This window comes from Athene cunicularia (assembly GCF_003259725.1).
Source record: "Athene cunicularia isolate RWA chromosome 7 unlocalized genomic scaffold, athCun1 chr7_part1, whole genome shotgun sequence".
NCBI classification, from domain to species: Eukaryota; Metazoa; Chordata; class Aves; order Strigiformes; family Strigidae; genus Athene; species Athene cunicularia.
Window position 1 is genome coordinate 36,158,503 of NW_020799107.1, and position 13,065 is coordinate 36,171,567.

Here is a 13,065-nt window from a genome sequence, read left to right on the forward strand (position 1 = left end):
GGGGGGGGCCGGGCCCGCCCCGGCCTGGCGGCGAAACGGAAAGCGGAACGGCGGGCCTCAGCCCCCACCCGGCAGCTCGGGAAGTAATACCTCGATTTTCACAAAAACCGGCCGGTGTCTGGGCTCGCTGGTCGTTACCCCACCACCCGATCCCCCCGTCACCGTGTCCCCTCAGCGGGGGCAGTACCGGCCGGCTCCCCGCCAGGACCTGCACGTAGCACAGGTATGAAAAAGTCAGAGCTCTCCTTCAAACTTCCAAAGATAACGTCACTCCAGTAGGTAGAAAAAAAGGATATTGCCATTTATAGAAACGTCACCTCAGTTCTGTATTGCTTTTCATTATTAAAAGTTTTCCAGCCTTTATGTGGCACCACTACTGCTTTAAAATTTAAACAGTATAATCGAGAGAAAACCGAGGCATTTATAAATACTGATCGTCTTAAAACGTGACTTAAAATCTCATTTTATGTACTTAAAACCTGTAGCTTCTCACCGCTCCCACACACTGTGATGCCTTATGAGAATTTTAAAACTTCCCGGTTTTAAGGATTTACATCTCAACAGTTATCAGTGAGGTGCGGTTCAAACTCAGGACGTTTTTTAACCTTCATCAGGTTTTTCCCCACCTTCTTTTCAAGGCATCTGATCTTATCAACATCCTAAGGCTGTTATATGCAAAAGTATGCAATCTCCATAAATACTCCAGTACTACTACTTTCTTTTCATTATTATTTCATAATTGTCATGTAATCAATCTATGCCGGTGCATGCACTAAACAGTAAGAGGTGCTACCGTCACACATATCTCACCCAACAGTAAATTAAAAATCAGCTGTGGTGCTGGCAGCCTTTTAGTTCCCCATATTCAACTACAACTATTGCTTACTAGCAGTTTCTTTAGAAAAATAACACCTGAGATATATCTGTAGGGTTCTTCTTGCACTAGTTTGGTGCATTGTCCTTTTCCTGCATACTAACATGTCAAATACTATGCAAAAAAGTTATTTTCAATGTTCACAGAATCATCTCGGTTGGAAAGGACCCTGGAGATCATCTAATCCAACCGTTCTCCTAGCACAGTTCCCACCTACAGCATACCCTTAAGCTCCAAATTGACCCTACTCTTGAACCCCTTCAGGGATGGGGACTCCACCACCTCCCTGGGCAGCCCATTCCAATGCCCAACAACCCCTTCTGTAGAGAAATGCTTCCTAATATCTAGTCTGAACTTTCCCTGGCACAACTCGAGGCCATGCCCTCTTGTCCTGTCGCTTTCTACTAGGCTAAAGAGGCTCAAACCCAGCTCTCTGCAACTTCCTTTCAGGGAATTGTAGAGGGTGATAAGGTCTCCCCTCAGCCTCCTCCAGACTAAACAATCCCAGTTCCCTCAGCTGCTTCTCAGACATGTGTTCCAGACCCTTGACCAGCTTTGTTGCCCTTCTCTGGACACATTTGAGTAATTCAGTGTCCTTTTTATAGTGAGGGGCCCAAAACTGAACACAGGATTCAAGGTGCGGCTTCACCAGCGCCAAGTACAAGGGAAAGATCCCTTCCCTGACCCTGCTGGCCACGCCAGTGCTGACACAAGCCAGGATGCCATTGGCCTCCTTGGCCCCCTGGGCACACTCTGGCTCATTCTCACCCCCCCAGTCCCTCTCTGACCGGCAGCTCTCCAGCCACTCCTCCCCAGGTCTGTAGCACTGCTGGGGGTTGTTGTGGCCCAAGGGCAGCCCCCGGCATTTGGCCTTGGTGAAACTCCCCCAGTTGGCCTCAGCCCATGGCTCCAGCCTGGCCAGGTCTCTCTGCAGAGCCTCCCTACCCTCGAGCAGATCAACACTCCCACCCAGCTGGGTGTCATCTGCAAACTGACTGAGGGTACACTTGATCCCCTTGTCCAGATCATCAATAAAGATGTTAAACAGGAGTGGCCCCATAACCGAGCCCTGGGGGACACCACTTGTGACCGGCCACCAGCTGGATTTAACTCCATTTATCGCAACTCTCTAGGCCCGGTCGTCCAGCCATTTTTTTTACCCAGCGAAGTGTGCGATTGTCCAAACCTTGAGCAGCTATTTTTGCCAGGAGAATGCTGCAGGAAACAGTGTCAAAAGCCTTGCTAAAGTCAAGGTAAATTGCATCCACAGCCTTTCCCTCATCCAATAAGCAGGTCATCCCGTCATAGAAGGAGATCAGGAGATTTGTCAAGCAGGACCTGCCTTTCATAAACCCATGCTGACTGGGCCTGAGCATCTGGTTGTCCCTCATGTGTTGCATGATGGTGTTTAGGATGAGCTGCTCCATCAGCTTCCCGGGCACCAAAGTCAAGCTGACAGGCCTGTAAGACCCATGCTACTTTAAAGTTACGATTACTGTTGCCAAACCCTTCCAGCCCCCAAGTGTAGCAAATAAAAAGGATGACAGCAGAAAAGGAAAAACATTCCTCCTTGGAAAATAAATCCTTCTCTGACTTTGCACTTCTATTTTATTTCAAAGATCTTTTTACATTGAGAAATGGAAGGATGAACTTGGATACAACAGGGGGACTTTACACACTGAAAAATGAATTTTCCCTAAACTTTATGCCTTTTCCAACTGACTGCTCTCCACATACCTTCCCAGAGCCAGCAGCCTGGCCAGTCACATGCACCAAAACGGACACAGCGTTCACCATCAGACTCTTTCCCCAGCATTGTTACAAAGCAATGTTACAGGCAAAGAATCATCTCAATTCTTAACTGTAGTACTTTAAAGTAAGCAAAATCATGAACAAAAATGAGGAAAAAAGCAATTGTAAAAGCAAATCTTAAAACCAAACAATAAACCAGGTTATTAATTCATCAGAAGCTCAAGCAGGATTTGTATCAGGCGCTAGAAGTAACAGCATTTCAACAGCTACAAGCAGTATTACTCCTGTGGCACTTCTTACAAGGTGCAATTCCTTGAGTAAATCTGTGGTGTTTTCACACTCTCCTGTTTTCTATTTTAATTTTATCATTAATTCAATAACGTGGATTTTATGAAATGATAGGATAACTGCTTTCAGGTATGTGAGTTACAGCAGCACACAGCAAGCTTAGCAGGACTGGAGTTTGCCAGAGCTACTCCAGAAGGAGGTCTGTGAAGATGCTTTTGATTTGGATTACATGTGGCTTTTGCAAACAGTGTGAGAAGGAGTAGATTTATCCCATGTTGCAGTATCTGTGACCAATCTAAAAATTAGCAAGATTGAAATTTTCAGAAAGTAATCTCTGATTAAGTTTCAAGCGGTGGTAAAGGCCTCTTCTATGACTAATCAGGAACCTTTGGAACACAAAGCAGTGAGTTTTACTGAATTTCTGTGCAAAGTCTGTGCCGTTACACAAATCAGAAAGACAGGTAGTTCTTTTTCAAGTATAAATTTCAGAATACTAAATGGACAATGTCCACATAACTTCCTTTGCCTCTGATGAAGCAAAAATGGAGAACTTCAGGAGTTCATACTACAATTTCCTATACGGCATTCTAAGTATCCTCCTCAAAACAAACACATGCTACTCCTTTTGATACATATTTGATTTTCTCTATTTCCCCACCACTATTACTGGGCTTTTGAAAATGAATTTCGATCATGTCCTGTATACTTTCTTCATCATCTTCCATCTCTTGAATTCCCTTCAACAGAATGGTCTTCTTAGAAATCCCACAATAGAGCTATTGAGGAAAGAAAAACGAACGGGTTACACATCAGCTGTTGCATGTACAACTAAAGGAACTGACAAATACTGGAAATAAACATTTTCTTGATCAGATGTGGCTAGGATCTTTGCATACATTTTAAGACTTTGGACAGTGTGGTGTATTTCTATCACTGAAAATAGCAGGAGTTCTGAACTCCATCAGATGCTACCGAGTTCAACAGGCAACGCACCCAGCCTCCTTAACCCGTCTCCTACACTCCTTAACACACACACACACTGGATTTGGGGATCTCTGAGGACTCCAGGCAGCATCACTCCATAAAAATCCATGCCAATGCATGATACACACCTGCAAGGAATGCTGTTGTATCGCATAAACACACGCGCTCTAGCCAATGCTTTAATTATAAAGGCCTGATTATATACACAATACTGACTTGATTACAATCTATTCATACAAAGTAGAAGACAATTTCAGTGAGAATATGATGAGCAAGCAGACTGGTGTTTCAGGAAAAGAAGTCATTATTTGGCTTGAATGAATGAAAAAAAATGAATGAGCATATGTTTCATGGAACAACAAGGGTCTCTGCTGAGACTATCAACAAGGCCTCTCATTAGGGATGAGTATGACAGTGCTTTGTGACTGCAAAAAACGTTGTTGTGTCTACTATTAATCTACTTCACAAACAATTCAGTATCTATCTGCCTCCTGTCTAGCACAGACATTATGTTAAGTAATGATATAATTTGATCAAGGAAAGACATGCTCACCCTTTTAAAACAAATTATAGATGTCACACTGCAAAACCTAAGATTGTCAGTGGAGCAGCATATGGCAGACTCACACTTGCTATTAAGTTTCATAAAGTGCATGACACAAAAGTTTCTGCAGTCCTCAGAGCTTAAAATTCTGCCTGCACCTCATATTTAGGGTTTTGCCTGGACTAGACTGCCTTACCTGAAACTTTTCCAAGTGTTCGTTGGTGTTTGGGGACACAGAAAGCTTACAGCACCTTCCATTTACAAAGAAAGGATATTTAGTACATCCCACAAAGCTGTTAGCTGCTGTAATGGAGAATGAGAAAAAAGAGGAGTGATATAATCTAAAATGCACTTTGTAAGCATACCGAAGAACAGACCTATATGGATTTAGAAAGTAATATATGATAGCACACTTGTAGATTTTTCGTATGCATTTTGAAAAAATTTTGTCATTTCCAAAAAAGCAAAATCATTAAATACCCACAAAAGCTTCTGAAATAAATCTAAAGCAGCTGTTCTAAATGGATGTGGCTCCACTGATCTTCACAGAATTTCATACAGTTGGGCAATCTGAATGCCTGTCCAACTTCACTGTCATGAAACAAGAGCTAAAATCAAACACATTTTCCTAATTTTCTTTCTGCAGTATAAGTGTCTATCAATGCAAAGAAAAAATAGGTTTTCGACAAAGTTAAGAAAGCAAGCAAGCTCACAAACTGCATAACAGGTCATGTTTGATCAAAAAGGAATATGATGAAATACTGCTTTATTTACAGATGTGTGGGTGAACCCACATCTTTTCCTGATCTACTTAACTCTCTGTGGGAAACATTTGCTACATTCAGTGGTTAACAGAGAATGTAATATGGAATGGAATGTAACACAGAATGGACAATACAGCCTGTACATCTAGCTAACAAAACATTACATACTATACCTCCAGGTGTGAGGAATGTAATAACAGCTGTTCCAGATGGCTTGTCATAGCTCACATTTGCTACTTCTCTTCCTCCCAGTTCAGATTTGTAGAAATTCAGCTCTAATTTGTCTCTCATCCAGTCTTCAGGAATGGATAGCTCAGGTATTTCTGAAACATTGATCTTCTTTCCAGAAATAGTGACATGGAGCTAAAAAATAATTTTTTTGTGCACTTTGTGACTGAAAACACCCAAGAAACCTGAACTTAAAGCTTTTAAAGTAGTGCAAGCTCATATCTTTATAGTTTCATATTTCAGTTGATTACCTCAAATTTGATTCCCATTTCAAGTGTAAAAGGCTTCACTCTCACATCTGCTGTTTTGTTGTCCAGGTTCACAGTATGCTTACCCATTTTTATCAGTCTCTGGGCAACTAAGGAAAATCACAAGTTTTCGAGAATTAAAAGCCTTGTTTAATCATTATAAAACCAAAATTATTCCCCAGGCTCTTAAGCAAAATCTCCCTTTGCATCAATAAAGGAGAAATAAATAACAGTTAGGCAACCAGATCCCACTATCCATGTCTTCAGGCATAAAATCTCACTGGTTATAGGCAACAGGTAAAATATTAAATGATCCTTAGAGTAGGATAGAATAGCAGAATCCTTATGCTGTCAAAAGATGCTCTCACTGTATCACATATTAATACCAGACTTCTCGTATTTCATTTAAAATATCCTTAGATGAAAACCACATGACTACCAGGTGCAGAGAATGCCTCTGAGTGGTTAGATTTCAGCTGAAAGAAATGAATTGGACACCAGCTTTCTATCTGGAATATCTTTGTGTAACTGAGTCACCCACCAAACAGGCCCAGCCAGACTGCCTGCAGGCTCCTTGCAGGCAGGCACCAGGCTGTCGGAGCGGCAAGCATCTCAGTGGGAAGCAGGCAAGTTCCAGACTGCACCATCCCTCTGTCCTCTCAGATCTACCCATCATCTGATGCGTACCCTTAACCATCATAACTGCTGTCAGCATAAGGTACTGCCCAGAGTAAGGAAAATAATCAAATTCTGCTGTCAAAACATTTTGAATCATTCTTGACAATACTCTGTGAGGTAGAAACATATTCCCAATTTCAAACACAAAGTATTGTTTGTATTAGCCAAGAGCAGAGATCTGGTAATCCAACAAAAACATGCAGAGCACTCACAAGAATTTTCTTCTACTGATTGGTATCATAATAGTGAAAGGTTCTCTGAGTATTCATTCTTGGGCTGTTGTCGATTGGTTTTTTTTCCCAATATGACTGTGTAAATCTTTTCCCTTTGGCAATAAAATACATCAGACACATTAATTTTATACTTAAAATATGCAACATACCTTCTTCATCTTCAAAAGTAATCAGAGCCTGGTTTTGATTCAGTCTGAATGGGATTTTTGTAGTTACACCAAAAACACACTGAGTATTCATATCTGGATTATCATCCGTCATGTCTTCCATGTGAGTGAACTTCACTTTCATTTCTGCTACCTTTTTTTTAATCTAATATTTTAGAATCAAGATAGGAAAAAAAAAATTCTGTAATTTACTGCAGAACACAAAAACGAATGGTAGTCTTTCCTTGAAGTGCTACATATATTTGTTTGGGCTTTTTTAATATCTAACAGTCAGGCAGACTGAAGTCATGGCTGGTAAAACAGGTGTAACTCTTAACTAAACTGACTATTTGTACTTGTCTATTCCTGGAATTTTTGTCAATGAGATACTTGGTTTCTTTTTCCCCTTTGATTAACTTGATGATATGCAGTAAAAATTCAATTGAAGTCCACAGGGATTTCCACCTGCAGAAGCAGAATACTTTTGGTATCTAAAATTTGCAAAATGCAAGTATCAGAGTCACTTGTGTTACCATTTATTTTTGCCTAATTGCATCACTGCTCTACAGGAATGGGAAGTCTATGAATAAACAGCCTTCTATCTTAGTAAATTAAACAGCCATCTTAGTAAAACAGGTCCTAGTATTTTATATCTAGGGTAGATTAAAACTGTTCATGAAAACGTTGATTCGGAAAGGCTGCTCTGACAGACTTAGGGGTTTTTTTTCCCCTTTATATAACTATTTCACAATAAAACCCTGTGTAGAAGAAAAATCCTGTTTATGTCAAGATAAAATAACCAGAATAATTAAAGCATTCCTGCCACCTATCTTCAAAACTAGCATCTTATCTGTGAGCCCACTTTCCTTCCATTCTCTCTACTGCCAACAGAAGGAGAGTCGCTCTTCCTAAAGAGAATTCAGACACTGGGTGGAGGACCCTGTTCACACAGAATCTCCTTCTAGAGGAGCCTTGCCCTGTCCAACGACTGCACAGGAAATTTAGGAGGCTGGACTTAACTGATATCTCCTAAGCTTAGAAATGTAATTTAGAAAGCTAAAGCTAGTATCATAATATTGTGAACAATAAACAAGGTAACACTTGGGTAGAGTTTCAATCTCCGTATAAACAAATAAATGATCGCAGTTTTCATTTTACTGTAAATTCCCCAAAATACTTGGGCTTGTTCCAATTCGGAATGACAATGGGTTTTTAAAAGCTGAAATTTCAGTCGGAGAAGTTCCAATTTCTGAACACCTCAGAATCTGCAGCAGTTTCACCAAAAGGCACGTTGGAACCTGAGTTTAAATCTATTTAAGTATCACTAATATTTACCTGGCTTTAAATTGAGTTATTTCTGATTTGGAGTAACATGAGAGAGGCTACAATCAAGTAAAGCTCAATACAGGTTAAAACAAATGCCACATTTGCCATATAATGGATTTATTCCCTTTCTTCCACCCATTTTCCCAAGAAATATAAAATGAAAGCACTTGAAAATTACTAATGCTATGTGTATTTTTTATGCTGGTCTCATCCACCTAGTAATTTTCTGCTTGTCTTCATTCCTCATGTTTTCAATATCTCACATACTTGTATTTATTTCCATATCCTTAGCTTGCTTCCCATTATATTGCAGATAAAATAAGAAAATAAAACTTCAAGCTGTATTTTATATTTAAATCAGTAGAGGTTCAAGTGCTGAACAACTGTCCCCAGCGGTCTAGAACCGACAACATAAAAACGTGCCCTTCCAAAAGACAAACTGAAAAATATTTCAAACTTTACGTGACCATCCTGTGAAAGCACTGAACGACATTCTGCAAGTTCTTCTTTGAGCTTTTCAATTTCTTTCTTCAGCTCAGCGTTTTCTTCGTTTAGTGCACAGAGTTCTCTCTACAGCCCAAAAAGTATTAAATCCGAAATTAAATGCACAGGAGACAAAAATATATTTCAGCAAAATCTGTAGACATTAGAAACTGTTTCAACTTCTAATTATTCTACGTGACAGCCACGCATGATACATTTTTTGCATGGCTTTAGCTATCTCAAAGATAAATTCACTCACTGAGGAGCGGTTTCAGCCAAAGTAAATTACAGCAAGAAGGTTTTGACAAGAGGCATCAGTGTTTCCAAGCACATACCGTGCACCATAAATTGCACAGCACTTCCCACAGTTATGTCAGTTCCTTACACATGCCTATGTCAACAGACAAACATTTTAATTTTTGTACCACATGTGACCTTAGTAACTGTTACTGTCTTTTCTGAGAAGTTTACCAGGTGAGGAGAGTTTCTGACACACTGCTACTCTTCCCTCTTTATACTTCTTCAGCAAGGAAGAGAAACACCTCTTCTACCTCCTATCTGCTACATACTTCCTCCACATCAATAAATCCTAAATGGGCAAAAGCCCAGGAAACTAAATCCAGTATTTTCTGGACAGGGAACACAACAGAATGAGAAGGAAACACAGCAGATGTAGTCAGCTCCAGTCATCCACAATTAGAAGATGGCTCCTTTAAAGTCATTAACCACTCGAGACACCTACACCAGCTCCCATCAGCTGAAGATAATGGAAAACAAAAAGCCAGATGATGATAATGACCTCTTCTGGGTATTAAATCTAAACATTTATTATTGGAGAAACACGCCAACCTGCATATACTTAACCTATTTGTTATATTTTAATAGTTTATAATATTGAAGCCATAATTTCTCAGCAGTGATTTACAGGCCAAACCAAACTTCACTGAAACCACCTCACTGACAGCCTATAGAAACTTACCCTATTACTGTACCAACGACTGCACATGGCACATTGAGGTAATGAACAAATTAGCTCTAGAACCAATTAGTTCGAGAAAGAAAAGCCCTCTTCAAATAGGCTCTGGCTGTTGTCCAACTCACTATCACTTAAATGCTAATCCCTTGGGCATTGTAATGTCTTACAAGATGGGCTGGGAGTTGACAAAGTAGTGGAATCAACCCTATCAATTTTATCTGCATCACACAAAACTGAAACTCATCCATTAGTGGGGAATCTTGGAAGAAGAAGGCTGGTTTTGTTCAGTCTATCTTCTATACAAAAGGTCTCAGCTTTGCCTTCACTCTTCCAAATTTTTTTTATTGCACCAGTTCTTAATCTGCCACTGAAAAACTGTGTAAAACATTCCAGTCGTACAGTTTGCAAATCAATAAAGATGGTTTCCTGAAAAGGAATATTACTCTTATTTTCTGTAATCAAGACCGCCTTCACAACTCTCCCCAAATTCTAACAACTGTAAGTAAGCTTACTCCATACCTCACGGGTGTCCCTAGATACAATAATGTCCTTATGCTGTTTCTCTTGAAATTTCTTTAGCTTCATCAGCTCCTCCCCTGCTTTAACATACTCTTCATCAGCATTTGATTTAGAGAGAAGAAGGTCAGCTTTTGTTTCTTCAGCTTTTTCCACTCTTTCCTGGATAGTAAAAAGATTTAAATTTTTTTTTCTTCCACAGGAACAAACAAAACCTCAAGTAAACCCTTCATATTTGTTTATTTTTAATACTTTGGATAAATATTTTTCTTAGATTTACAAGTGTAGTTACAACTGAGATCAACACAAGCATGTACCACTGAAGAAGAGAACAAGTTAGGCAAACATGTTACAACTGGGGGAGAGTTGATTTGGTTTTAGAAGGATGGACTAACAGTCTTCCAAATATCTTTCAGCTAATTTCCATTATTCTATGTGCCTTATAGAACTTGCCTTCCATTTCCTCAGTTCTTCTTTAAGTCTTTCCATCTCATCTTTCGATGTGTTAAAAGAGTCAGGGGTTATCATAATCTGGAGAGAAAAGAAGAGGCACACACAGGTTTTCCCCTCCATTAGGCAATAACTGAGACCCACCAAACAATTCAAATTAATCTTCAAACTAAAAAAAACAAAAACAACACTCTGCAGTTGGATGAAGCATTTTGCTATGGTAGTTTTCAACGTATGTCCATTAATGAAAGTTCACTGTATTTTCCCTGTGTGCCCATTTGCTGTTTTCCTCCAATTACTCAGGCAAGATATGAGGTGAGTCAAATATTCTGAGAGACTGATTATATTTCATAATTAAGTCTTCCTAGAATCCGCATGCCAGAGGACAGCATATGCCACATATTTTTTAAAAAATGCATTCAGACACTTAGGCCAAATCATTGAACTATTTTAATGGCCGGACAGGACAAAAATCTAAGAAAACAGGTCCTGGTCAGTAATCACTATTTGCTAGCTATCCAACTGAAAATAGTCACAGGCTAGTATTTTGGTAAATAATAAAAACAGGTTGTCTTATGTTCTTCCACAGGGAACTAAGCCCATCAGACCCACAAATGTTTATCTATATGCTTTCTCAGCAGTTTCTCTGACAGAATGTATAAAGAACACACAGATCTCATGAGAAAAAAAAATTTCAAATCGCGATGCTTCCAAGCTCAGGGAGATTAGACAATAAAAGGTAACATCAAGCAGGAGCAAGGTGATAAAAGAAGCATTTCAGAATTAAAGTACTTCAGAACAGAAATTCACCATCATGGGTAAACTATGACTGGATAAAGCCCAAGAAGAGAGGAAATCTTCTCTGTTCTGTTTTGTTTCTATGGCTGCAATATTCTGCAGAAAAGACAAAAAAAAATCCAAAGAGACCTGTTGAAACAATCCCTCCCTTTTACTTAAGATTACATAAAACTTGAATGTGAACCATGAATTTTAGGCATGGAAAAGGTCTAAATTAAATAATCTTGTCAATTCCCTTGGTAATGCTGGGTATTTCCTAAAAACAATAAAATATAAACTAAATTTTTCCACTACTTTGTCCAGTTTCGAATGCCTATTAAGCAACAGGGAAATCCCCATCTGCATATGACTTAAAACCGGAAAAAAAAAATCCTTTGCTCCAGGGATTGAGTGCAGAAAAGTAGGAGGATGCACGTGCCACAGCTGGAAGCTGATAAGAAAGGATGTCTGGTTATTACTGAAAAATGGTCTAAGACACCTGACACACTGCAAGAACTGAATCAAGGGAGGCACCGGGAAAAAGGAAATCCCCCTAAGAAACCTCTACAGAGCCAGATCAGCAAGTGAGGTAGAACAGGAAAATTCTAACAGAATCTGTAATGATCCCATTCCACTTTGGAATGTCTTTTTCCAGACAGCACATTAGGAAATGCTTACAAAATCATTACCTTTTAAAGATGGCTGGGGACTTGTTAAATCCATTGAAACCTGAGGAAACGGGGAAAAAAATAATAACATTGTGTATATTGGCTTTTTTTTTTTTTTTCAGCAGAATAGAATACCAGAAAGGAATACCAGAAGCTGTGTTACGCTAAAAGAATTTTTAAACGTAAATGCTATATGATTTTATAGGTTAAAGTGATATATATTGGATATCTGAAGCCTCTTTCCTTACTAAGCATAAAAACCAGAGACGTGAGAAATTCTACATTGCACAACTTAAATTTGTCTCTCCTGAAACTTAATGCACTTCCCTTTATGCTACTTTTGGTACTGTCGTACACACCTAACATCCTGCATGCTCTTTGCTTAAGAGATATAACCCTTAAACCTGCTTAACACAAATGAAAACACTTCCTTAACACTGCAGATACTGTAAAATCTGGAATCTGTTGCCACAACATTTTGTGAAGGCAGAAAAAAAAGGAATTTAGACAAATTCAGAGGCTGCTGATGCAGAAACAGATGCTAAGGCACGTGGGTTCCCAAGCAAATCTATCCCGTGGGTGCTGGGGCAGCGTAAGGGCTTCACCCCACGGGTTAGGCGCTCTCTTAAGCAGCGCTGTCTAACGACTGTCAAAACCCAGCAGCCCAGCACCCTGACCCAGCTGGGCGTTTCTGACGCTCTCCCACGGAAATTCTGAGCTTGGTTTTTACCCGACACCACCATTACCTGTTGCATTCAACAAGGAGGCTTGACATCGAGGCCATCTTTGGTTAGTGATCCAGGAAGCCCTCTCTGGTTTGCGTCAAGTAACCAAAATTTACTGACTTGTGGACGGATTCCTGATTGAGGAAAGTGAAAGCAGTGTAATTGGAAAACATCCTCATTTCGCTTCAGCACGGGACGGCCCAGCCGCAGCTATGCAGAGGCGCAGGTCTGGGCCGCCGTGCCTCCTCCTGTGGCCTGCGGGACCCAAATCCCGGCTCAGGGCCGGGCCCGAAGCTCCAGCTGCCCAACCGCGGGCGCCAGCCCCTCGCCCCCCCGGCGGAGAGCGCGTCCCAGCCACCCCGTCCTGTGCCGGGACCCCGCTCCCCCCCGGGGCCGCGGGGGAGG

At 40.4% G+C, this 13,065-nt stretch overlaps 1 protein-coding gene across 2 annotated transcripts in view; it reads right to left on the bottom strand.

Annotated features, from left to right (window-relative positions):
- Positions 1–2,443: 2,443 nt before the first annotated feature.
- Positions 2,444–13,065, bottom strand: part of NMI (N-myc and STAT interactor) — a 10,808-nt gene continuing 186 nt past the window's right edge. Inside the window, exons 2-11 of one of the 2 annotated variants that reach the window (XM_026852898.1) lie at positions 12,682–12,794; positions 11,946–11,996; positions 10,494–10,571; positions 10,044–10,202; positions 8,528–8,635; positions 6,743–6,905; positions 5,686–5,792; positions 5,380–5,569; positions 4,639–4,745; positions 2,444–3,690 (exon numbers count right to left, since the gene is read on the bottom strand). In XM_026852898.1, the coding sequence (XP_026708699.1) occupies positions 3,502–3,690; positions 4,639–4,745; positions 5,380–5,569; positions 5,686–5,792; positions 6,743–6,905; positions 8,528–8,635; positions 10,044–10,202; positions 10,494–10,571; positions 11,946–11,996; positions 12,682–12,690 (1,161 nt within the window). In that variant the 5' untranslated portion in view covers positions 12,691–12,794 and the 3' untranslated portion in view covers positions 2,444–3,501. The remainder of the gene's footprint in view (positions 3,691–4,638; positions 4,746–5,379; positions 5,570–5,685; positions 5,793–6,742; positions 6,906–8,527; positions 8,636–10,043; positions 10,203–10,493; positions 10,572–11,945; positions 11,997–12,681; positions 12,795–13,065) is intronic. The other variant, XM_026852899.1, reaches the window with a different exon arrangement.